This window comes from Capricornis sumatraensis, chromosome 20 (assembly GCF_032405125.1).
Source record: "Capricornis sumatraensis isolate serow.1 chromosome 20, serow.2, whole genome shotgun sequence".
NCBI classification, from domain to species: domain Eukaryota; kingdom Metazoa; phylum Chordata; class Mammalia; order Artiodactyla; family Bovidae; genus Capricornis; species Capricornis sumatraensis.
Window position 1 is genome coordinate 16,615,849 of NC_091088.1, and position 23,415 is coordinate 16,639,263.

The window sequence follows — 23,415 nt, forward strand, 5'->3', positions numbered from 1 at the left end:
TTAGAACAGTTTAGAATATTTTCATCCCCTCTAAGGAAGCCCTGTACCAGTTAGCCATCCACCCCCTATCATGGGTTTTGGGAAATCCTTCTGCAAGATGGAGATCCCTTTGGTGGGGAGAAAACCCTCCCCCCTCCACCCCCTTGCCCCAGTCTATCGTTCTGGAATTTGGATTTTTTCCATGATTTTTTGACTTGCTCCTTCAGGCCGTGCTGGGTCTTCACTGCTGCGGGGGCCCTTCTCTAGCTGCGGGGATCCAGGGCTACTCTCTAGTTGGGGTGTGAGGGCTTCTCTTGTTGAGGAGCACGGGCTCTGGGACACACAGGCTTCGGTAGTCGTGGCCCCCTGGCTCTAGAGCCCAGGGGCCACAGTTTCCGTGCACAGGTTTAGTTGCTCCACAACATGTGAGCTCTTCCCGGCCCAGGGATTCCATTCACGTCTCCTGCACTGGCAGGCAGATTCCTTACCACTAAGCCACCAAGGAAGCCCTAGAATTTGGATTTTTTTTTTTCTCAGCATGACCCCATGCCCTAGCTTCAAATGACCTGCTCTGGAAATTTCCAATAGTGTCAATTTTTGTTCTGTCCAAAATGCAAAAATAAAAAACTTTAAAATGGGAAGCTCTGCAGGTAGAGCTGTCTAGAACTCCAGGGACAAAACCAAGGGTACACTATTTTCCCCTCTTCCTCTAGTCTAATAGGGACACAGGAGTAAATCAGCTACCACCAGCGCCCAGCTACTTAGTCTAGGGATCTTTGCCATTGCTGACGCACTGATGCAGCCTTTGTCATTCTAGGGTCATCAAAGTTATCTGTAAACCCCTGCTGGTGCCCATGTGATTGACATTTATTCATTCACCAAGTGTCATTGCGCTCCTACTGTGTGCTAGACACCATTCAGCGGGCACTCGTGAACTCTCCCTTTGCGTCCTCACGGCCACGCCGGAAGCCCTCCGTCAGCCACAGGAAGTGGCGCCATTTTGATCATTCCTCCAGCCTCCTCCTCCATGAGCTGCCTGCCCCACCCGGAAAGGTAGACACCAGCCACCACGTCTCTAGTATTCGATGGTCAGGGTCACAAATGCGGCTACCGTACCCAGAAGGCAATTTGGGGTATCTCCCACCAGTGTCGCTAGTGGTCCAAGGACTTAGCACGCCACATTCAAAGTCACAGACCAAGGAGCCAAGCCTGCCCCTTGTGTCCCTACTGGATGGTGACGCTTTGCGGAATGTGACCCCCACCCCCCAGACCCTAAGAGAACACAAATACGGTTACCTGCACCACCTCCTTCACCAGGGTCTTGTCGGTGCCGGTCTTAGCGCGCTGCAGCCCACTGACGTTCTCGCCGATCCATGTGATGAGGGCGAACTTGGACCTCTTGCTCATCGCATCCCCCGTGGTGAAGCGCACGAAGGCAAACAATCGGACATCATCTGCACCAACAGCAAAAGGAGGGCATGGGGCTCGGTTAGAATACCCAGATCCACACCCTCCAGACAGGGCTCTGAACCTTAAGGGCACCCAGAGTGACACAGAAGGAGCCACCGTTCCCTCCTTCGATCCTAACAACAGTGCTGCAGGCAGAGATGCCCACTTCACAGACGGAGGGTGGAGGCGCAGAAGGGCCCCAGGATGCTCCCGAGGCTGCACAGCCAGAGGGAGCCCGGGCCTCTCTGGCTGCCACACCCACCACCCTGCCCTCCCCTCAGATAGTCATGCCTCAAATTCTGAATCTGATTCAAGGAGCAAAAGGTTATCCCAAATCTTTGAGGCCCTATTTGGAACAGGAAAGCCACACAGTAGAGAGACAGGAACCAAGCTGGGGTCAGGGAGCAGGGAACAAAGACAGTGGTCCTGCTTCTGGCCTGGGATTCAGCTTGGGGCCCTCTGGGCATTCTTAGATTGTGGCCAGACAATTAGGCCAATAAAGAATTCTGAGCATTTTTCCACTAGGTGTGTTATGCTTGTTACATGGGGGGTGTGTGTGTGTGTGTGTGCGCGCGCGCGCGCATGTGTATGTCTCCACCTCGGCACTCCAGTCATTTGGGGCTGGGTGCGTCTTCCTGGTGGGGTCGTCTCGTGCATTGGAGGACTGGGCAGCAACCCTGGCCTCCGCCCCCTCCATGCCAGTATCACATCTCTCAGCCCAGGATGACAAACAACAATGTCTCCAGCCGTCACCCAGTGTTCCCTGGGGAACAGACCACCCCCAGCCACAGCCGGGTGAGCACCAATTTCCAGACATACTTTATGTCCCCGTTTAATCAGGACCCCTTTCAGTTTTGCACCAAAATCCAGCCCTTTTAGTTGAGGGCATCACATACCCTTACTCAGATTAATCCCTAAACAGTTCACATGTCAACTGCAGTTATCAATGAAGTCTCGATTCAGCCCCTCCCTGGTGATGGCCGGGACGCAGGTTGCTGCTCAGTCAGTTCAGTCACTCAGTCACGTCCGACTCTTCGCGACCCCATGGACTTCTGCACGCCAGGCTTCCCTGTCCGTCACTAACTCGTGTCCATCAAGTCGATGCTGCTGGTTTGGGGTTAATCATCCTGTACCTGGCCCTTGACCCAGGTCATGCTCTCAAACGGCTCTTCCTTGCTGGCTTTAGGATTTCTCAGGGACCCAATGACTCGTGGAGCTATGTTTCCCAAGCACTGTGTGTATCTGAATCACCTGACATCTTGCTTAAATGCAGATTCCAATTCGGCAGGTCTAGGACGGGACCCTGGGGTCTGCATTCCTAACTAGCTCTGAGGTCATACTGATGCTGTTAGTCAAAGGATCACGCTTTGGGGTTTCACGACTTTCTTTCTTAAAACCAAGGCATCTTGGGCTTCCCTGGCGGTCCAGTGGTTAAGAATCCACCTGCCAATGCAAGGGACACAGGTTTGATCCTGCTCTGGGAAGATTCCACATGCCAAGATGCAACTAAGCCTCTTCACCACAACTACTGAGCCTGCACTCTGGAGCCCCTGTGCCGCAATTACTGAAGCCCTCGTGGCCTAGAGCCTATGCTCTCCAACAAGAGAAGCCACCGCAGTGAGAAGCCGGAGCACTGCAACTAAAGAGTGGCCCCCGCTCTCAAACTAGAGGAAGCCCTCAAGCAGCAAAAAGGACCCAGCGCAGCCAATAAATAAATAAACAAACAAAAACCAAGGCATCTTGATCCTAGAATCATTCCAGGTGCCTCCATGTGGAATCCCACACAAAGTATAAACTGAAAGTGAAGTCGCTCAGTCGTGTCCGACTCTTTGCGACCCCATGGACTGTAGCCTACCAGGTTCCTTCATCCATGGGATTTTCTAGGCAAAAATACTGGAGTAGGTTGCCATTTCCTTTTCCAGGAGATCTTCCCAACCCAGGGGCTGAACCTAGGTCTCCTGCATTGTAGTCAGACGCTTTACTGTCTGAGCCACCAAGACCACCAGCCCTCTGGGTGTGATGGAGACAGTCCACACTGGCTGGTTAGTACCTCAAAGCCCAAGTTCATCCTAGACAACAAGCCAGCCAGTCTAGCAGGGAACCATCTGACCCAGGGAAGCTAAGACACAGCGCTTGACAGGGCATGGACTCCAGATTCAAACTCTATATCCAGGGTTTTCTTAGAGGAAACAGATCATAATCGCCATTCACAATGACACAGCACCCTTCAGTTTATGGGTTAGTATTCACCAGGTCTTCATAAGGATGCGGGGAGGTGGGCCACGGGGGGCATCATGGTCACCATCATCTACATCCAAACCACCGTTTGGGAGATGAAGCCAGGAGGTCGTGTGACATGCCCAAGGTAATGCACCAAGGACAAGCCAGCCTGGAGCCAAGGTGTGTCTCAGGTGTGTCTGCCCAGCCCTCCTCCTTTAGGGAACTGCCCCTCCCCACCTGGCCTTGGGAGGCTGGTGGGAGCCCATCCCAGGACCTGACCAGAGGGGTCGGTGGGTGACAAAGCGGTGAGGACAGAGAAGAGAGATGGGTCTCAGGGACCCTTCATGGGCCAAATTAACACAGCTTAGTGACCGATATACGTCTCACATGTATGCATGTGAAAGCTGGACCATAAGGAAGGCTGAGCACTGTAGAATTGACACTTTCAAACTGTAGTGCTGGAGAAGACTCTTGAGAGTCCCTTGGACAGCAAGGAGATCAAACCAGTCAATCCTAAAGGAAATCAACCTTGAATATTCATTGGAAGGACTGATGCGGAAGCTGAAGCTCCAATACTTTGCCACCTGATGCAAAGAGCTGACTCACTGGAAAAGACCCTGATGCTGGGAAAAACTAAGGGCAAGAGGAGAACAGGGTGACAGATGATGTGATGGTTGGATGGTATCACTGACTTAATGGACATGAGTTTGAGCAAACTCAGGGAGATAGTGAAAGACAGGGAAGCCTGCTGTGCTGCAGTCCATGGGGTCGCAAAGAGTCAGATATGACTTAGCAACCAAACAAGTGACCAACTGGTTGTGAGAAATGAAGAAGGAGAAGTCTGGGAACAGGAGACAACATGAGTGCCATCTCTAACTCCCTGAGGAGCCTGACTTAATCCCCAAACATATGAGCCTCAGTTGGCCTCATCTGAAAAATGAGGTGATTTTTTTGGTCCTCCCCATTTTTTCTTTTATGGAAGTAAATGTCACACCACAAAAAATTCACCATTTTAACTATTTTAAAGCATACAAGTCAGTGGCACTTAGGACATATGCAATATGGTGCCATCATCACCACAGTCTAATTCCAGAACATCTGCATCGCCCCCCAAAAGAACCCCCTACCCACCAGCCATCACTCCTCAGCATTCCCCCGTCCCCCCAGTCCTAAGCAACCACTCAGCTGCTTTCTGTCCCTGGATTTGCCTTCTCTGGACATTTCACAGATGGAAGGAACCCTACACTATGTGGTCTTTGTGTCTGCCTTCTTTCAGCTCAGCATGTTGGCAAAGTTTATCCATGTGGCAGCATGATCGGCACTTCATTCCTTTTTTTTTTTAATAGCTTGAAGGTTTTATTTATTTATTGGCTTCACTGGGTCTTCATGGCTTTGCAAGGGCTTTCTCCAGTAACGGCAAGCAGGAGCTACTCTTTATTGTGGTATGCAGGTTTCTCATCACAGTGGGTTCGCCTGTTGTGGAGCAGATCCTAGGTGCACAGAATTCAGCAGTTGCAGTGTGCTGACTCCAGGGCTTGCCGGCTTCAGTAGTTGCAGCTCACAGGTTCTAGAGCGCCGGCTCTGCAGCTGTGGCACACGGCATGTCAGTCCGCAGCATGTGGAATCTTCCCAGACCAGGGATTGAACTCCCCTGAATTGACAGGCAGATTCCTATCCACTGCACCACCAGGGAATTCTGGTACTTCATTCCTTTTATGGCTGAATAATACTCCATTGTATGGATGGACCACATTCTGTTCTATTCATCCATGCACCCACTGATGGACTTCTGGGATGTTTCCAAATTAGGTGATTTTATACCTCTCTTCTACATCAGCCATGAGGATAAAATGGGATGCTGTGAAACCTGTCTGGCCCGACCCGGTAGAACCTTCTCCCTGGAGTGGAGCTGTGGGTGAGGTGTGAGCACAGGAAATAGGGCTGGTGGGGCTGAGGAACTGAAACTCACACAGCCACGCACGGCTGGTACAGGAGCCCTTTCATTCCCCGGTATTTCCCGGCACTGGAGGCTGCATTTGGGAAGCCAGCACACTCTTCTGAGTAGTGTTGCTGGAGGAACAGGAGAAGCAGTTCCAAAGTGTTTAATTAAATTGCAGCGTTGACTTGAAGGGGAGGCGGACCACACATCTGATGCCTCCTGACTTGCTAATGCCAAGACAACACCAGCAAAAGAACTTGCAGCCTGTTTCCACAGCAACCACTCTATTTCCCTTTACCTCATTGGTCAGTCTGGATGTTTGGGATCCCGTGACCACACTTGGATCCCAGCTGCTCTGTCCCTGGCCAAAGCCACTGAGAAAGTTACAAATCGTGTGTCCCAAGTACCAGGCTAGGACCTGTCACAGGATGGACACCTTACCCCCACCCCCGAGGACACGGCCAGCCGTAAGATCTTCCAGGACTGCAGGCCAATGTCATTTAAATTATCACAGCAGGAGAGACCACTTTCCTGGATGGCTGTTTGGTGCTTATCTGACAATGGTGTGGCCGAGAAGATTGCTGACATTTTTGAAAATCTGAGGGTCACATTTTGCTTACAAATGTCTGCTGCTCGGGATGTGGCATGACACTGAAAAGTCAGCGGAAAGTCTGACGTGAAAAACCTGTTGGTCTGGGAGACCTCCGCACAGCTGCCCACACAGACCTCCAGCCCCCAAGCCTCCTGAAGGAGGTTCTCAGCCCATCTGACCTCCAGCTAGTCAACGCAGGAGGAAGTTCTCATTTAGTCACTAACTTCCCTCCTCTGAACAAACTGGGCAGATCAAACACGGATGTGCGCATGGGTGTATCACCTGGAAGGGAGAGCTTGACCTCATCACATACATGTATATGAAGCGTGCTTGTGTGCGCCCGTCTGTGTGTGTGTGCATGCTTATGCATGAGTGTGAACGTATGTGATGGCGCCTACACACTAGGACAGCAAACTTGGCTAGAAGATTGGTCCTGAGGTTACTGCCACCCCCGGGGTGGCACTCGGGGGATTCAGTGGCACATCTTTCCAGTCTGGGGTTGAAGGGGTAGGGGAGTCGAGGTGCAGCTCTGGATAACCCCAGTGGGGGGACCCAGGCCCTGAATTCACATCAGAGGACACACCCTGAGCCCCCTCTGAGAGAGGTCCCAGAACAGCTGTCTACACCTGCTTGCCCCCTGAACCATTCAGTTTCAACATTCTGGTCTACAGCATCGGGTTGAGTCCAAGTTTTGGAATCCACTGGAAACTCATCCCCATTCAGTCCCAGCTCTGTGATAAGACCAGATTCCTGAATGCCTCTAAGCCTCAATTTCCTCATTTGCAAAATGGGTCACATATATCTCATAAGGCATATTGAGGGTTAAATGAAAAAGAAAGAGCGTGAAAGGCTTGGCTGATGGGGCTGGTGACTATATTTCTCTCCCCACCTGTCTGGTGAAATGAGGTCCACAGTGGCCTCCTTGCCTTCCAGCCTCTGAGCTGGCCTTCTGCCTCCACCAATTAACGTTCACTCTGCTGGGTCTCAAAGTAGGGGCCCTCCTAGGCACATGGTCATGGAACCGCTCGTCTCATGAAGATTTCTTGAGGGCCTACTGTATGCCAAGCACAGTGCCAAGCATTAGGGGGCACAGATAAGACCAACGAGGGTCCTGAAGATAACAGAAGCTGTTCACTGAGCGCTTGCTGTGTGGCAGGTGCCATCCTAAGCATTTATGTGTGACTGCACATTTTCTCATCCCAGCCTCTCCGTCTGGTCAGCACTGCCCACAACCCTACTTCACAGATAGAGAAACTGAGGCTCAGAGAGGTGAAGTGACAAGAAACCAGACATCTCTTTTCCCTGGTTCCATCTAGAGCAGCAGCTCTCAAAGTGTGTTCCTCGGACCAGCAGCAACATCATTTCCCAGGAACTCGTTAGACTTGAATCTGAAACTCTAGGAATGGGGCCATTTTTAAACAGAAGTGAGTTTCAAAGAGACCCTGGGGGAGATTCTTATGCCTCCATAGCCTGAGAACCACTGACCTAGAGGATGAGGTGAGGAGACTAGAAGATGGGGTTTTCAACTCGGAGGACCTGCTCTCCCCTGACTGGGAAAGAGGGTGAGACAAGGGTCTTGTGGGTGGAAAAGCTGAAATGCCCAGGGTTCAGCCCCACCGCCATCCTCCCCACCCACACCCTTTCATTTTAAGGAAGTGATCATACAAAGGAGCTTCCTGTATGGTCTGTCTTGTCAATGTTGTAATTTATAGAATTCGAGGCATGGTTCCTTGAGCATCTCACCATCAAAGACCACCGGGACTGTCCCCCAGAGACTCTCCCTCCTCTCGAACCCCACAGCCCGAGACAAAGAAGAGTGGTCTCTAGAAAAAGGGCTGCTGAATCACCGCACTAGTAACAGAGCTTTTCGGTGACCTCTGCATGTCTACTGACATAAGCCATCACTAACAAGGATTCCCAAATGCATCACAAAACCACATAGAGCCCCATCTCAGGGGAGCCATCAACCAATGACAAAACAAGGTCGGGACCCCCATCCCTGAGGACTGTCAATGCCCTCTGGGCAATGCCTCTGGGCCCTCACTGTGGTGGCCTCAATTCAGGGCTGTGGACACCCTCCCCTTCCCGCCCAGGAAGAGTCTTGTCCATGAAGAGATGGTCCTTATAGGGTGTTAACAGAAGTCCCCTCTCAAAAGAACTTGACCCTTTCATTGGTCTACGTAGCCTCATCACAGGTCAAGGATGGGTTATCAGTGTGAAACATCTCCTGCACCAGCCAGTCCCACAGCCCTAAGGACCCCCAGGACCTAGAGACCCCACGCAGGGCCCACTTGGTTCAAAGTCCTGTTCCTCTTTTCAAGGCTTCTCGTCGTCCCATATTAAGTACATTAATCTGCAGCATAAAGTCACTGCATGTAAAGTTCTTGGGACGCTGCCTGGCAGAACTGTGCTCAGAAACGCCAGCAGTGGTCACTAGGTGCTCTCTCCTCTACAGCCCCTTCCTCCCCCTCCCTCCTCTATCTCCCTCCTCGATCCTGCAAGGGGATATGAAGGACATAGAATGATACAAAGAGAGAGACGTGACCACAGAGGGCATGGGAAGAGTGAAGAAACAAGGGAGGTCAGGTGTCTCTGGAATCACCAAGGCCTCAGGGATGAGCTGCTCTAAAAATCGTCCCCAAAACTATGAACGACACACAATCCCCACCAAGCTCTCGAGGACTCCCTGCCCTCCTCCACACCTCCCAGCCACACTGGAAATCTCCTAAGGTTCGGAATCACTGAGGGGCAGAGTCTGCCTCGTCACACTCAATATTCTCGCCATGGCGACCCTGACATAGGATCCACATGGGTCCAGGGCCCTCATCTTCCTCCCCAAAAGACCTGTCTTCCCCTCTGCCTCTTCCCACAGCTGGCACTGGCCAGAGGACAAAACCTAAAGGAGACTGAGATGCTGCCATGAGCCAAGCAGTGTGATGCTCTCACACTTCTGCAAATGTTTTGAGCAATTTTTTTTCATTACACACAAAGCACATATGAGGTGTAGAATAACTAGAAATACAAACAAGCAAAAAACAAAACTGCCTCACCACCAAAATAGCCTAGTAAACTCCCTATGGAACCTAAGCAAAAGGTTGGGGGCACGTCCTTTGATATTTTTAGCTGCTTCCATACCTGTCCAATTCGTGTCACATCTCCAGTGCCAAGCACATAGCAGGCACCCAACAAAACATCTACCGGTCAACAGAAAGAAAAAAGAGAGAGAGAAGTAACCATCTCATAATTTCCACCCAACACTGAAGTTCAGAGCAAGACAAAAGAAAGGGGGAAGGAGACAGCAGGAAATTGCCCCAGAGTCGGGCTGAAGCTGCCCTTACCTTATATAGACTCCCTAAGAAGTTATGCAAACAAGGTTCAGTAAGGAAGAAAACAACCCACACACCAAAAAAGCTGAGCTGTCAGCTTCCACCAAGCAAGCTCCCCAGAGTGGGCATGAAAGGAAACAGGAAAGAATTCAAACATCCTGCTGCCTGGGGCGGAGGGACAGCTGGACAGAAGCCACAGCTGCATCATTTCCAGTGGGCTGCTGACAGGGGAGCCCAAGCGGCCACAGACGAGGACCTGGAAGCAGGGGAAACGGCCCCTCTCTGACACAGAGGACAAGGGCTCCATGGATGTGTACACAGTCCTTGCATATGAGCTCTCACAGCCCATGCACATTGACTCTTTGTCCCACCCTTCCTCAAAGCAGGAGATATCTCAAATGATTCCTTTCCCACTGGATTTTTGTGAAATGAATGACCCCGCTCTCCTAGTCTGACACAGAACACAAGAAAATGCAGTACAGGATAGCCAGAGGAAAAGAAAGATGATTACTTCAGTAGAACCCTCAGGGAAGGACCCGATCTGGAGACTGAACCGATCAGGACAGCTAAAGGTTCTCCCCCAGTGACAAAGCACCAGAACTTTTTTTTTTAGTGATTACTTTTACTTCCTTAAATGGAAGTCGGTGTGCTACACCCAACTGCATCTCCTGACTTAGAGAACCAGTGGTTGCAACCAGTTTCTGAAGGCTAGGAGTACACGATGGCCTCGTTGACAAGGAGACACTCTGGAGACACTGAAGGATTCAGTGCCTGATTGCCTGAGCACTAAGTGCCCTGGGGTACATGCTCTGCGTTCTCTTATAGTTTTTCTGTTTCTTCCGTTGCTGTTAGTCGTTTGACAAACACTTGTTGATAATGTGTGGTTCAAAGACTGCTGAATAAGATACAATCCGAACCCTTCAAGAATACACAATCTAGCAGGGCAAAAAAAGAAAAACTAAGCATGTGAATACAGTGAAGTTAGCACCATGACCACAAGGCATCACAGGGCAGAGGGGAACATCAAAGAAATAAAGAAATTAACTCTGCCTGGGGGGCAGTGATCAGGGCAGGCTTCACAGAGGCCGTGATGTTTGATCTCGGTCTTGAAGGACGACCTAGAATTCATCTAGCTAACAGGGTAAAGAGGAAGAAGTGGGCTATGTTAACAACTTAAGGGCTAAATTCTAACAGAACTCCAGAGACAACAGCACCAGCTTCAGTGGGCAAGTTCAAAACGCCTTCCTCTACCAGCCGCTCTCTTTGTGACTTGCCACAGGCTAGAGGGGCATATAATTGGCTTATTATTACTGGGTGTAAAACAAGTGTTGAATGGCTCAGAATGACATCCCTTAGGGCTCCTGAAGTATGCTCATCCCTACGCAAGGAGGACAAGCATTTTGTCCCCTAGGAGGACATCTCCAGGACCCAGAATGGTACCTAAGAATGGACACACTGCCCACACTCAATAAACATTTCTTGAGTAAATGAAGAGCCTCTGCCCATCTATCTTAGGAGCTTAGAAGCATTTCAGTCCCCAGTCCTCAGCTGAGTCACTTCAGTGGGAGATTCTGTCCTGTAAGAATAAAACCAATCCCCTCCCTGGATTTTAAAGGTGTGCCTTCTAATGAAGAGACCAGCAGAAATAATCAGATGAGAACCGTCAGGTAGCAATTGACTGATCTGGTCAAAGGTGCCCTGTAAATAAAAGTGCATGGGAAGGGCAGCCCAACACCACAGTGTTGCTAGGATTAGCAATGCCTGCATCACGTGGGGCGGCTTCTCTCCCTTCCCTGCTCGCATCACCAAGCACGGTGCCCCACAAGAGCAAAGCAGACACCAGCCCTCAGCAGCTCAGAGAGCCAGGAGGCCAGGGTTCAAGCCCTGGGTCTGCCTCTCTCTGCTGTGTGACCAGGGACCCATGGCATCCCCTCTCTGATCCTCCATGTTCTAAGCTGGGGGTGGGAGGGGTAGCTTCTCAGTCCCTGTCTCAGAGCCCCCTGCGTGGTGGGGACAAACACACAAGTGGGTTTCACCCCCCTGTGGCTGTTGACACTTGCAGCCCTGGAGTTCGCCCACACATTTACAGCTGACTCATCCCACTCTTTATTGATTCACACAGCTACTAACCCACATGAATATCCAAGACAGGCTTTCCCATTTTAAGGACCCACTTCTGAGGAAAGGTTGCCAGCAACGTAATACCCCCCTGGACACCAGCTCAGTGCCAGGCACTGGACTAGAAGATGAAAACCCGGCCGTGGGGACTGGTGCCGGGTCTCGTCATCAATCCTCATCTGAATTGTGGAAAGGAAAGCTCAGAACTGAACCTGGCACACAGCCAGAGGCACTAAAAATGGTACAGGGTGACGATAAGGACGTGGACGGCAATGGCGGAGCACACAGAGGAGGCGGGAAACGAGAGCACGCGAGAGGGAGTCCCCGCGCGAGAGCGAGTCCCCGCGCGAGAGCGAGTCCCCGCGCGAGAGCGAGTCCCCGCGCGAGAGCGAGTCCACGCGCGAGAGCAAGATCACGCGCGAGAGCGAGTTCACACACGAGCACGTGGCGGGGCTGAGCGCATGCGGAGCACACGGACCTGCACAGCCACCCTGGGGAAAGGCAAGTCTGACATGAAGAGGAAAATGGCAGAACCAGAGATGCCAACCTGGTAATGAACCACAGGAAGGCCAAAGGCGAAATTCCACAAAGTCGTGGACAAAAGTTGTGGGAATAAAATGCACGCTGTTCAGGCAAAATCAGAGTCGTGGCCATGGCCCTGAGCCCCACCTCTGACCCCATTCCCTGCACACTGCGAGGCCATCACCCTGCTGGATTTCTGCCCTTCTCCCACCCCTTTTCTTACTTTTTAAAACTGAGAGGTTTACAAACCATAAAATTCACCCCTTTTAAGTGTAAAATTCACTGGTTTTTAGTATATCCATGAGGTTGTGCAACCATCACCATTGTCTATTTTAGAACATTTTCATTACCCCAAAAGGAGACCTGGTGCCATGAATAGTCACACTTTGTCCCTCATCCTCACTACTGGCAACCACTAAACCTGCTTTATATCTCCATGGACTTGCTTGCTCTGGAAACTTGAAATAAATGGAATCCCACGACATGCGACCTTTCACATTTGACTTCTCAGCATTATGTTTCACTCAGCAATATGTTTTCAGGGGTCACCCATGTTGTCTTGGAGAAGGCAATGGCACCCCACTCCAGTACTCTTGCCTGGAAAATCCCATGGATGGAGGAGCCTGGTAGGCTGCAGTCCGTGGGGTCATGGAGTCGGACACGACTGAGCGACTTCACTTCCACTTTTCATTTTCATGCATTGGAGAAGGAAATGGCAACCCACTCCAGTGTTCTTGCCTGGAGAATCCCAGGGATGGCAGAGCCTGGTGGGCTGCCGTCTCTGGGGTCACACAGAGTCCGACACCACTGAAGCGACTTAGCAGCAGCAGCAGCATGTTGTCTCATGAATCAGTACTCCATTCCTTTTTGTGGGTGATTAATATTCCATTAACAGATGGACCACACTTTGTGTATCCCTTCATCATTGATGAACATTGGGTGGTTTCCTCTTTGGGGCAACTGTGAATCATGCTGCTGTGAACGTTCATGCACAAGTTTTTGTGTGTTTTCATCTCTCTCGGGTAGATACTAAGGCGTGAAAGAGCTAGGCTTAGCCTTTCAGGAACTGCCAAACTGTTTCCCACGGTGCCTGCACCAGCTCTCTTTCCCCCCAGCGATGCACGAAGGTTCTGACTCGCGACACCTTACAACACCTGTTATCACAGCCCCCTAGTGTGTGTGAAGTCACATCTCACTGTGGTTTGATTTCCATTCCCCTAACGACTACTGATGCTGAGCATCTCTGCAAGTGTTTACTGGCCATGTGTATGTCTCCTTTGGAGAAATGTCCATTCAGATCCCTTGCCCACTTTCCACTTGCGTTACCGGTCTTGTTGAGTTGTATGAGTTCTTTACATATCCTGGAAGCTGGACCATTACAGGATGCATGGTCTGAGGCCCTCCCCTTTTGCTGAGGTCACTCCTCACCCAGGTACCCGCATGCCCAGTTCCTTTTCATTCAGGTCTTGCTTTCGTGTCCCCTCCATTTCAGGCCTCCCCTGACCACCCTGGTTAACAGTGGCCTCCCCACAATGTGTCTCTGGCCCATTGCTTCATTTCATTTTCTTAGCACTCATCTCATTCTGAAATGATCACGTTTGCTAGATTGTTTATTAGCTTCCCTTGCATTTTCTGTGAATGTAAGCTCTGTGATCTGGATCGCTCAACTTTCCTAGTGTCCAGAGTCCCTGGCACATAGTAGGTCCTCAATGTACATTTGTTGGATAATGAGTGTAACAAAGTGCCAAAGAAGAAAAGTTACTTTCCCCAAATCAAACACATAGCAGTTAGATTTTGCCAAATCAAGAACAGAGCAAGTGATGTAAATCAACTATATTTCAATATATTTTTATATATATTCAATATATATATTCACTATATATTTTTTTTAATGTGCTTCCCTGATTGTCCAGTTAAGGATAGATAAGAATTCACCTGCGAATGCAGTGGGCATGGGTTCAATCTTTGGCTCGGGAAGATCCCACATACCACAGAGCAGCTAAGCCCGTGTGCCACAGCGACGGAGCCCACATGCTGTAACTACTGAAGCCCACACACCTGGAGCCCATGCTTCACAACAAGAGAAGCCATCACAATGAAAAGCCTTCACACCCCAGCTAGAGAGTAGCCCGTCCTCGCCACAACTAGAGAAAGCCTGCATGTAGCTGCAGCAACCAAGACCCAGCACGGCCAAAAGTAAATAAATAAATAAAATTTAAAAAACAGTGCAAGTGGCATTCCAGTTCAGGGCTACAAGAGCTCACCAGAGTGAACACAGGCCCTCCTTGATCAGGCAGGGGGCTCACAGGGGCTGCACAAAGTCTGACTCTTTTCCCTCCTCCCCAGAAGCCCCAGCATGTGACCCAGAGGGGCCCCTGGACAGCAGCTTCCTTTATTTTCAAATCCTAAACAATACACTCCATTCTAGAGTCAGGGTAGAATTATAGCCCAAAAAAGGGAAGAAAACTACTTCCAGGTCAGATCAGATGACCTCCAAGGGCCATCCTTTCAGTCAAAAGCAGCAGAGTCAGAAATCTTTCCTAGGAAAAATGGAGGCGTTTGATTAAGCAGTGTTGCTCCCCAGAGACCATCACAGGTTTTTCCACTTGAACAAAGGCAGAAAAATTACCTCTGAGCTGTGTATTGTTAGAAATGTGCCTCCAGCCAGAGGCACAGGCCTCCGGTCTGCCCCTTGGCTTTCAGAAAAAGAGCTTGTGGAAAACTGTTCAGAGAATAGCTCCTAAGAGTTCTTATTACAAGGAGAAAAATAATATTTTTTCTGTTCTTTTTATTGCATCTATATCAGAGGATGAATGTTAACTAAGCCTATTGAGGTCATCATTTCATGATACATGGAAACCAAACCATCATGCTGTACCCCTTAAGCTCATACAGTGGTGCACGCCAATTATTTCTCAACAAAACTGGGGGAGGAAGGAGAAGGGGAAAAAAGAAAAGAGCTCGCCCATGGTCTTCCCTCCTTGTTTCAAAAGAATTTCAGCTCCACGTGTTGGGAAGCAGCAGGGTGTCAGGAGTGGTGGCCAGAAGGGCAGACACTGGGTAAGGAACACGGTTCCACCCCCACGCAACCCAGGGTCGGTGCTTTCTCAGCTCTGAGCCTCAGTTTTCCTGTCTGTGAAATGGGAATGACAATAGGACCCTGGTACCACATGGGGCCATGGTGTCACGAAATAAAGTGAGGATTAAATGACTCTGGCTGGCAAGACAGTGGCCCCCAAAGATGTCCATACTCTAATTTCCAGAACATGTGACTCTGTGACTGGACATGGCAAAGAGGACTTTACAGGTGTGATTAAATTGAGGGTCTCAGCATGGAGAGATTGTCCTGGATGACTAGAGTAGGCCCAATGTCATCACAAGGGTCTTCAAATATGAAAGTGAGGAAAGCAGAAGAATCAGATGACTTCATAAGAAGGACTCATCCAGATACTGCTGGCCTTGAAGATGGAGGAAGGGGCCACAAGCCAAGGGATGCAGAACCTGTAGAAGCCAAAAAAGGCAAAGAAACAGATTCTCCCTTCAAACCTCTGGAAAGAATACAGTCCTGCCCACACCTTTATGCTAGTTCAGTGAGGCTGATTTTGGACTTCTGCCCTCCAGACTCTAAGACGAGAAATTATGTTGTTTTAAACCACTGAGTCTGTGGTCATTTGTTACAGCAGCCACAGGAAACTGATACAATGACCTCAGCACAATTTCTGACACAATAAAAGCCCAGTGTTAGTCATTATTTTTACGGATTATGATAATTTGTGATTGGCAAGGACAGTTACAGAAATGCACAAATGATTAAAAAAAAGAATAAGTGCATGAAGAAAAATGAGACAGGTGACCGGAAATTAAGCCCAGAACTAAAACAGGATGTCAGGCAAGTTAATTTCAAATGCACTGATGAAACAAAACAGAAAATGCTAAGGTTAACAGCCCTGCCTTACACACAAGCCTCTGGGGACTTGGCCCTGCTGAGGCCATGAGCAGAATCCGAAAAGCCAAGGCATCAAATTCAGTTGGAGAGGAAAACACCTAGGGGCTCCAGGGCAGGAATGTGGGCCAGAGGCCAGAGGGGAACAGGGTTTCAGAGCCTCAGCACCTAAAGACTCTCCATACAGGCCACTGGGCTGTTACGTTGGCAGAGGGCACGGTGGACTGTCCAGGGGCGAGCTCAGCTCTCAAACATCTCAGGGGACCGTGTTCACTCATCTATTCAACACCCACTTGGGGAGATCAGGTGTTGTTCCAGGTGCTGACAGTACAGCAGAGAACCAGGCCAACCAGGTTTCTACCCCCAGGAGCTCAGATTCTATCTAGCAGCAGAGTCAAACACCAGATACCAGAAAGCTCCTGTTTTGGATATAGCTTGGGGAGTTGCTAAGGGCTTGCTACCCATGACTTGGGTCCACACAAGAGAGTGACACAACCACTGGGGGAAAAGAGATTAGGACTAGGTAACCATGAGGGGTGAGGATGCTTCACTGAGGTTACCACCACCAGAGAGACAAAAGTCCTTCTTTCCACAATCTCACCACTGAATTGAAGAAACAGATGCACACGTAATCACCGCAGAATGGGATGAACATCACAAAGGCAAGCAGGCCATCTGAGTGGAGGGGATATTTACACTGGGCCTTGAAGGATGTATAGAAGTCCTCCAGGAAAGCAAGACAGATGAGGACAGGCCAAAAGAAGGAAAACTGTGCACAAGTTCCAAGGAAGGGGGAGGGCAGGGCGGTGCAGCCTCAGACACAGACCTGGATTCAAAGTCCAATTTCTCTACCTACTGAACCATCACAAGCAAGTGACTTTTTATTATTTTATTATTGAATGAAAGATTCTTTAAGTTCTGTAGTGCTTTACAATCTTCAAAAGTTTCCCACATGATGTCATAAAATCCCATAATAATCATTTTTCTCCCACTACCCCTATCCTCCCCAGTGATAAAGGGTCTGCTTGCAGTGCAGGAGACCTGGATTTGATCGCTGGGTTGGGAAGATTCCCTGGAGGAGGAAATTGCAACCCACTCCAGTATTCTTGCTTGGAGAATCCCATGGACAGAGGAGCCTGGCAGGCCACAGTCCATGGGGTTGCAAAGAGCTGGACGTGACTGAGCGACTTAGGACACACCCCTCACTTGCCCCTCCTCCCTCCCCTCTCCCCACTGGCAACCACTAGTTTGTTCTCGGTCATATGTGAGTCTAACAAGTGACTTTGGACTCTCTGAGGAAACAATTAGATTTCTTATCAGTAAAATGGAGATGACTCCTACTCTGGTGTCATTGTTCTTATTACATACACACCACTCACAGGTAAGAAAAATTAGATGAGCTAATACATGCAAAGCGCCTACCTAGTGCAGGGCAGTTGGCATCCATGGGGTCAGAATCATGTGTTGGGATGTGCATGAGAGGGGTGAGCTGCTGAGCATCCCATCCTAACAAGCATTCTGGGTCATTTCTAAGCATTTGGACCTTGTGGGCAAAAGCGACAAAAGGTTAAGGGGAGAGAAAAGCTCTCCCCACCTCCCCACCCCTACCTGGACTGCAAGCTCACCAGGTTCAGAAGGAGTCAACTCAGTCCTGGGCAAAGGGCTGGCACTCAAGAAATGCTCCGGAGAAGGAAAAGCGAGGGTCGTGGGTGGCGCCCGGGAAACACCCACACTTCTGGGGCACGAAAGGGAAGCAGAACCAGCAGACGGAAGTGAGAGCAGGAGATGAGAAACAGGAAAGGAGAAGTAGGTGAGCTTTGCACTACAGAAGCAGACGGAAGGGAAAACCACGTTTTTAGTAACTAGCCGTCACTGCCGAAGGCTAGAAGGAAAGTGAACAAATACAAAGAAACGTCCACTCCATGTGGCCACCAGGAGGTGACCGAAGACCTGGGCATGGGGTGCCAGGCTCCAGATGTGGGGTGGTGGGATGCCAGGATGTAACGAGGTGAAAAAACGGTGGGAGATGAGGAGATGGATGTAACATCTACACGATTCACCAGCAATAATTTCTAAAGTTTGCATTAACGTCTAAAGACTTTCAAGGAGGGAAAACTCAATTCATTTCAACTAACTGAACACTTTCGCTGAAGCAGAGACACCCTACTTAGCAGGGAAAGGGATATCTAGCAACCTTCTCCACGGAGGTATGGCCACAAACTCCACAGCAAATGGAAATATCACCCAGAAGAGCTGTTACAAAGCCTACGCATCTTATGACACAAAGAAGCCACACAACGCGGCTCAGGATCCCCCAACAACACATGCATGAGCCAAGAAGGCAGCGGGAGACTGAATTTTGCAGAAAACTGTGAAAATAATGTTTCCAGAGCACTTCAGGTACCACTGAAGAATCACCACCCAGCATTGTTTCTGGAGCAACAGAAATGATGTGTCAATCAATCCCCATTTGTTGATTGCATGACAGACAGACTGTTTAGCACTTTACAAGGTCCAAAGCCCTGTCACAGCTCTACAGCTTCTTCTGACCTCATATTCCCTTTGACTCACTAGATAATTTCTCTCCTTCCTTTCTCACTCAAATTTAGAAATTTGAGTAAAGCTAGAGGGGAAGAAGATGCATATGTGCAGCTTGGGGGAAAAAAGTCCAGTGCAGAAGAGCAAAATAGAGAGACCGCCATACGTATGCGTGCTGCACAGCGGCACACGCAGAGGCCGAACTTGTCTCTTTCCCAACCTGTCCCTCTTGCAATAATAGCGAAGAGTCTCTCTTTGACTGAACTCTAACCACGCTCTTCTGAACTCTTTTTCACCTGGGTTTCAACTTCTGGACTTCTGTGTTCGTCTCGGCCTTCACTGATTTTGGCAAGGATCCCACCAAGTCAACTGAGCCAGAATTCCCTGTCCGCCATATCTGATCACCCCTCAATATCTAATCAGACTCCTTGTTCTCACTCTTCCCCGGTGATGTCTGATCCCTGGCATGCCTTCAGCAAGAATCCTGTTAAGTCAGTTTAACCAGCTCTCCCTTCACCCCAGACCCTTCCTCTTAGTAACTTTCCAGCCATTGATCCCTACCTGGCTCCTTGACTCCAAATTCCCACTTCTCCTTGTGGTGTTCAGAGTTGAATTTGAACTCTCTTCCTTGTAGTGGTCCCTACACCTATCACAACAGTCCTCTGAATAAAGTCTGCCTCATTGTTCTTGGTTTTTTTTGCCTGCGCTATGCACCATGCTGCTGCTGCTGCTAAGTCGCTTTAGTCGTGTCCGACTCTGTGCGACCCCATAGACGGCAGCCCACCAGGCTCCCCTGTCCCTGGGATTCTCCAGGCAAGAATACTGGAGCGGGTTGCCATTTCCTTCTCCAATGCATGAAAGTGAAAAGTGAAAGTGAAGTCGCTCAGTCGTGTCCGACTCTTAGCGTCCCCATGGACTGCAGCTTACCAGGCTCCTCCATCCATGGGATTTTCCAGGCAAGAGTACTGGAGTGGGGTGCCATTGCCTTCTCCTATGCACCATATGGGATCTTAATTCCCCGGCAAGGGATCTAACCCATGCCCTCTGCATTGGAAGGTGGGCGTCTTCACCACTGGACCATCAGGGAAGTCTCTGCCTTACTGTTCTTTAACAAGCGTTAGAATGAATGTTTTTGCCTTTAACAGTAAAGACACCCCCATTTTCCTTAACCATCCCGCTGCCAAACTCAGTCCCTGAGCAGCAGTTGCAAGGTTCTGTGTTACTGATAACCACATTAATTGAGCACCCATTGTACAGTAGGCATTGCCTATAAGCTTTACGTGTATCATGTCAATTTATCCTCAATTTTAGCAATCCTGTACCCTGTGTGCAATCACTAACTGAATCTTACAGATGAAGAAACAGAGAATCTGGGAGACTTGCTCAAGGTCACACAGCACAGCAAGGCTACGAGTCAAAGCAAGACACCCGGGCTCTACCATCGATGCTCGTAAATGACTGGCTCTAAAATCTGTACCAACAGAAAACTGGATTCATTCCCAGATGCCTAGATTTTTTCTAAAATACAAATGCTTGCAACAGAGTATTTTGGGGTCAGTGTATCAACCAAAGATCTGTTAAACAATGTTACATTTATACGAGAGATAGATTAGGAGCCACTTTAAGGGCTGGACGATGACAATAAAACATCAGCACCATGAGAACAGGGGCTTTCTCTGCTTCTAGATTTACCCTCAGTGCCTAGACCAGTAACCTACAGAGTAGTCGATCGAAGGAAGGAAGGAGGAAATGAATGAATGAAGGAACAAATTTCTGAGTGTTAAACTACATTTGAATTATATCTGGTTTTTATTCTCTTCCTTTTGCTTAATCTTGCTTTCTGAATATTCTGCCACAGACCTGTACTACTTGTAAGGTGAAGGAAAAAAACATTTCACAGACACCCTGAGCCATTGACCCAACACATACACATGATCTGTAAGCCTTTCCTACAGAGATCAGAGAGATCATACCGCCAGGCAGTCTGGCAAATGACTCCTTTCTCCTTTCCCAGCTTAGCCCTGGCTCCTCCCCACTCCCCATGGCTCTGTCAGGGCAACCAGAGACCCTCCAGACAGCTCAGTACCCATTCCCCATCATCTCTTCCCTCCCCTCATCTCTCTGGTGACATACTTTACTTCCACATCAGTTAAATTCCACCAATGAAATGACAATCACAGTGACTACCATTTACGGAGAACGGACTGCATCCTTGGCACCATGAGCTTGCTTTCTTAACCCTCCTAATAATCACATTATATATAGCAAAAGGATGAGCAGGTGAATAATTCAGGTCACATGATTGGCAAGCATTGGAACCCAGACCATCCAAAGCAGCCTAGACCTTTAACCACTGTGCTAACCACCTCTTACCCTGTACTGACCACCTACTGCATGCAGACCTGGGTCAAAGGTCTCAAGCATGCCCACATGGCACCTACTGTGTGCCAGTCTGGGGTTGAGCACCTCTACTAAGTGAACTCAGAGTTGAGTGCTGACTGTCTGCTGAGCTAGGGCATGCACAAGAAACTTCAGAGCAGAAAGGACACTGTCATCCTAAACGCTGCTGCTGCTGCTGCTAAGTCACTTTAGTCGTGTCCGACTCTGTGCGACCCCATAAATGGCAGCCCACCAGGCTCCCCCGTCCCTGGGATTCTCTAGGCACGAACACTGGAGTGAGTTGCCATTTCCTTCTCCAACGTAGGAAAGTGAAAAGTGGAAGTGAAGTCGCTCAGTCGTGTCTGACTCTTTGCAACCCCATGGACTGCAGCCCACCAGGCTTCTCCATCCAGGGGATTTTCCAGGCAAGAGTACTGGAGTGGGGTGCCATCGCCTTCTCCATCCTAAACACTAGGAGAACAGAAATAATGATATAAACAGTAATAGTAACAACAACCAATATGACTAGGAGAGTTAAAAAAAGAAAAGTAACAGTAACAACAGCCAACTGCATCACTATGTCTGGGCTCTCCATTTAGACATATAACTTCAGTGAACCTTCGCAGTCAGCATCAGAGGCAGGCACCATCAGAACCCCCATTTTACAGACCAGAAAACTGTGGCACAGACAAAGAAATGCCTGAGGTCACATGGCAAGAGACAGAGTTGGGGTGCGAATTTAGAATTTCTCTGATTCCAAAGGTCCTGGCTGTTGAAATACAGAAGGGATTGCACTAGGTGGGTTTGCTGGCTCAGTCTCAGATGGACAGATACAAGGGAGAGGAATTCCACCCAGAGGGAATCACTGGCCTGCAGGCTGAGAGTGTTACACAGGGTCAGGCTGCAGGTGCACAAAGGAGGCTGTGGGAGCTACTGCACAGGGGATGCAGCTGGGGACAGACAGACTGGAAGGCCAAGTAGATAGCCTGCACTTAGTGGGCAGATGGGAGCTATAGATGGTTAATGAGCAGAGAAGGAACTTGAGGAGACCCACGATTTAGGAAAAGTTACTTTGTAGGCTTACCACTGGTGGCTCAGTGGTAAGAGTCTACCCGCCAATTCAAAAGACACAGGTTCAATCCCTGGGTTGGGAAGATCCCCTGCAGAAGGAAAAGGCAACCCACTCCAGTACCCTTGCCTGGAAAATCCCATGGACAGAGGAGCCTGGTAGGCTACAGTCCATGGGGTTGCAAACAGTCAGACGCGACTGAGCAATTTCACTTTCACTCCCATTTTGGGGGGGTGGAGGGGGATGGAATGAATTTAAGACAAGAAAGACCATGGGCTGAGAGACTGCTGCGATAAAGGGCGGCCATGGGCCTCTTTTGGGTCTGCCCCTCTTCTGCAAGCAGCATGCCCTCGCCTGCACTCTTCCCTTAGGAACCCACCCTCCCCGACTCTACCTCTGGTTTGGTGGGGCTACCCCTCCCCCACTGCCTCCTGGTTTGGTGGGGTGCCCCTCCCCCACTCCAGGCATGGGCACTGATCCAGGTAGAGTCAGCCAGAATCGCAGGGATTAGTTCCCATGTGCACATGAACCCAGTCAGAGTGTCAGTCTGGAGACTTCTGCGGAAATCGGTGGCAGTCGGTCTCTCTCTCCTCCCCGAAGCCTGGAAGCCGGCTGGTTAGAGGTTATCACGTCACCGCTCAGGGAGAACTTGCCCTCCTGCCCCCAAGACAAGCAATCAAGGAAGAAAACAGGGCTGGGAGAGGGGGGTGAGTTCGGACAGCCTTAACTGCAGTTAGTACTTTACCTGGACTTTCCAACCACAGAAGCTAAAACTGATTTCTGTTCTTCGGGGCTGGGGGAGTGGGTAAGCTAACTGCACCAGGCTCCTCTCACTGTGCCTGACAGATCCAACCATCCCACAGGGACTGAAGTTTGGGGTAAGAAGCAAGAGCAGAGGCGGTGATGGAGCAGCCAGTACAGAAGGAAGGGGCCAGGTGAGGCCGGCGCCCAAGAGCCAGTGCGGGGCCCAGAGGGCTCCAGATCCTGTCAGCAAGAAACCGGAGGACACGGGAGGCCCAGCGACCTTCCAGTTCGTGACCTTCAGGAACCAGCGCCTGGGGACAAGGACAGGCCAGCCTGGGGGGCGGAGGAGGGGTGACAGGGAGAGGCTTAATGGGTAGATTCCATTCCGAAGAACCCAGGGGAAGGACAGAAGGAAGATAGTAGCCAGAGGGCAAAGGAGGGGCGAAAGAGGGTATTTCAGAGCAAGGACGGGGGTGGGGAGGGTGAGGATGTCAAGGAGGAGAGAAAGCCCACAGTGGGGGTGGAGGGGGGCCCTCCAACCCCCTCGTTCCCCCAGGGCAGACAGAAGAGTGACCAGGCACTGTTTTTAGGCTCCCA

The 23,415-nt window shown here is 49.9% G+C and overlaps 1 protein-coding gene across 1 annotated transcript in view; it reads right to left on the reverse strand.

Moving 5' to 3' along the window:
* The window catches only part of COTL1 (coactosin like F-actin binding protein 1), a 44,291-nt gene that overhangs the window by 17,459 nt on the left and 3,417 nt on the right, over positions 1 to 23,415 (reverse strand). Inside the window, exon 3 of the mRNA XM_068992344.1 lies at positions 1,276 to 1,433. Coding sequence (XP_068848445.1) covers positions 1,276 to 1,433 — 158 coding nt within the window. The remainder of the gene's footprint in view (positions 1 to 1,275; positions 1,434 to 23,415) is intronic.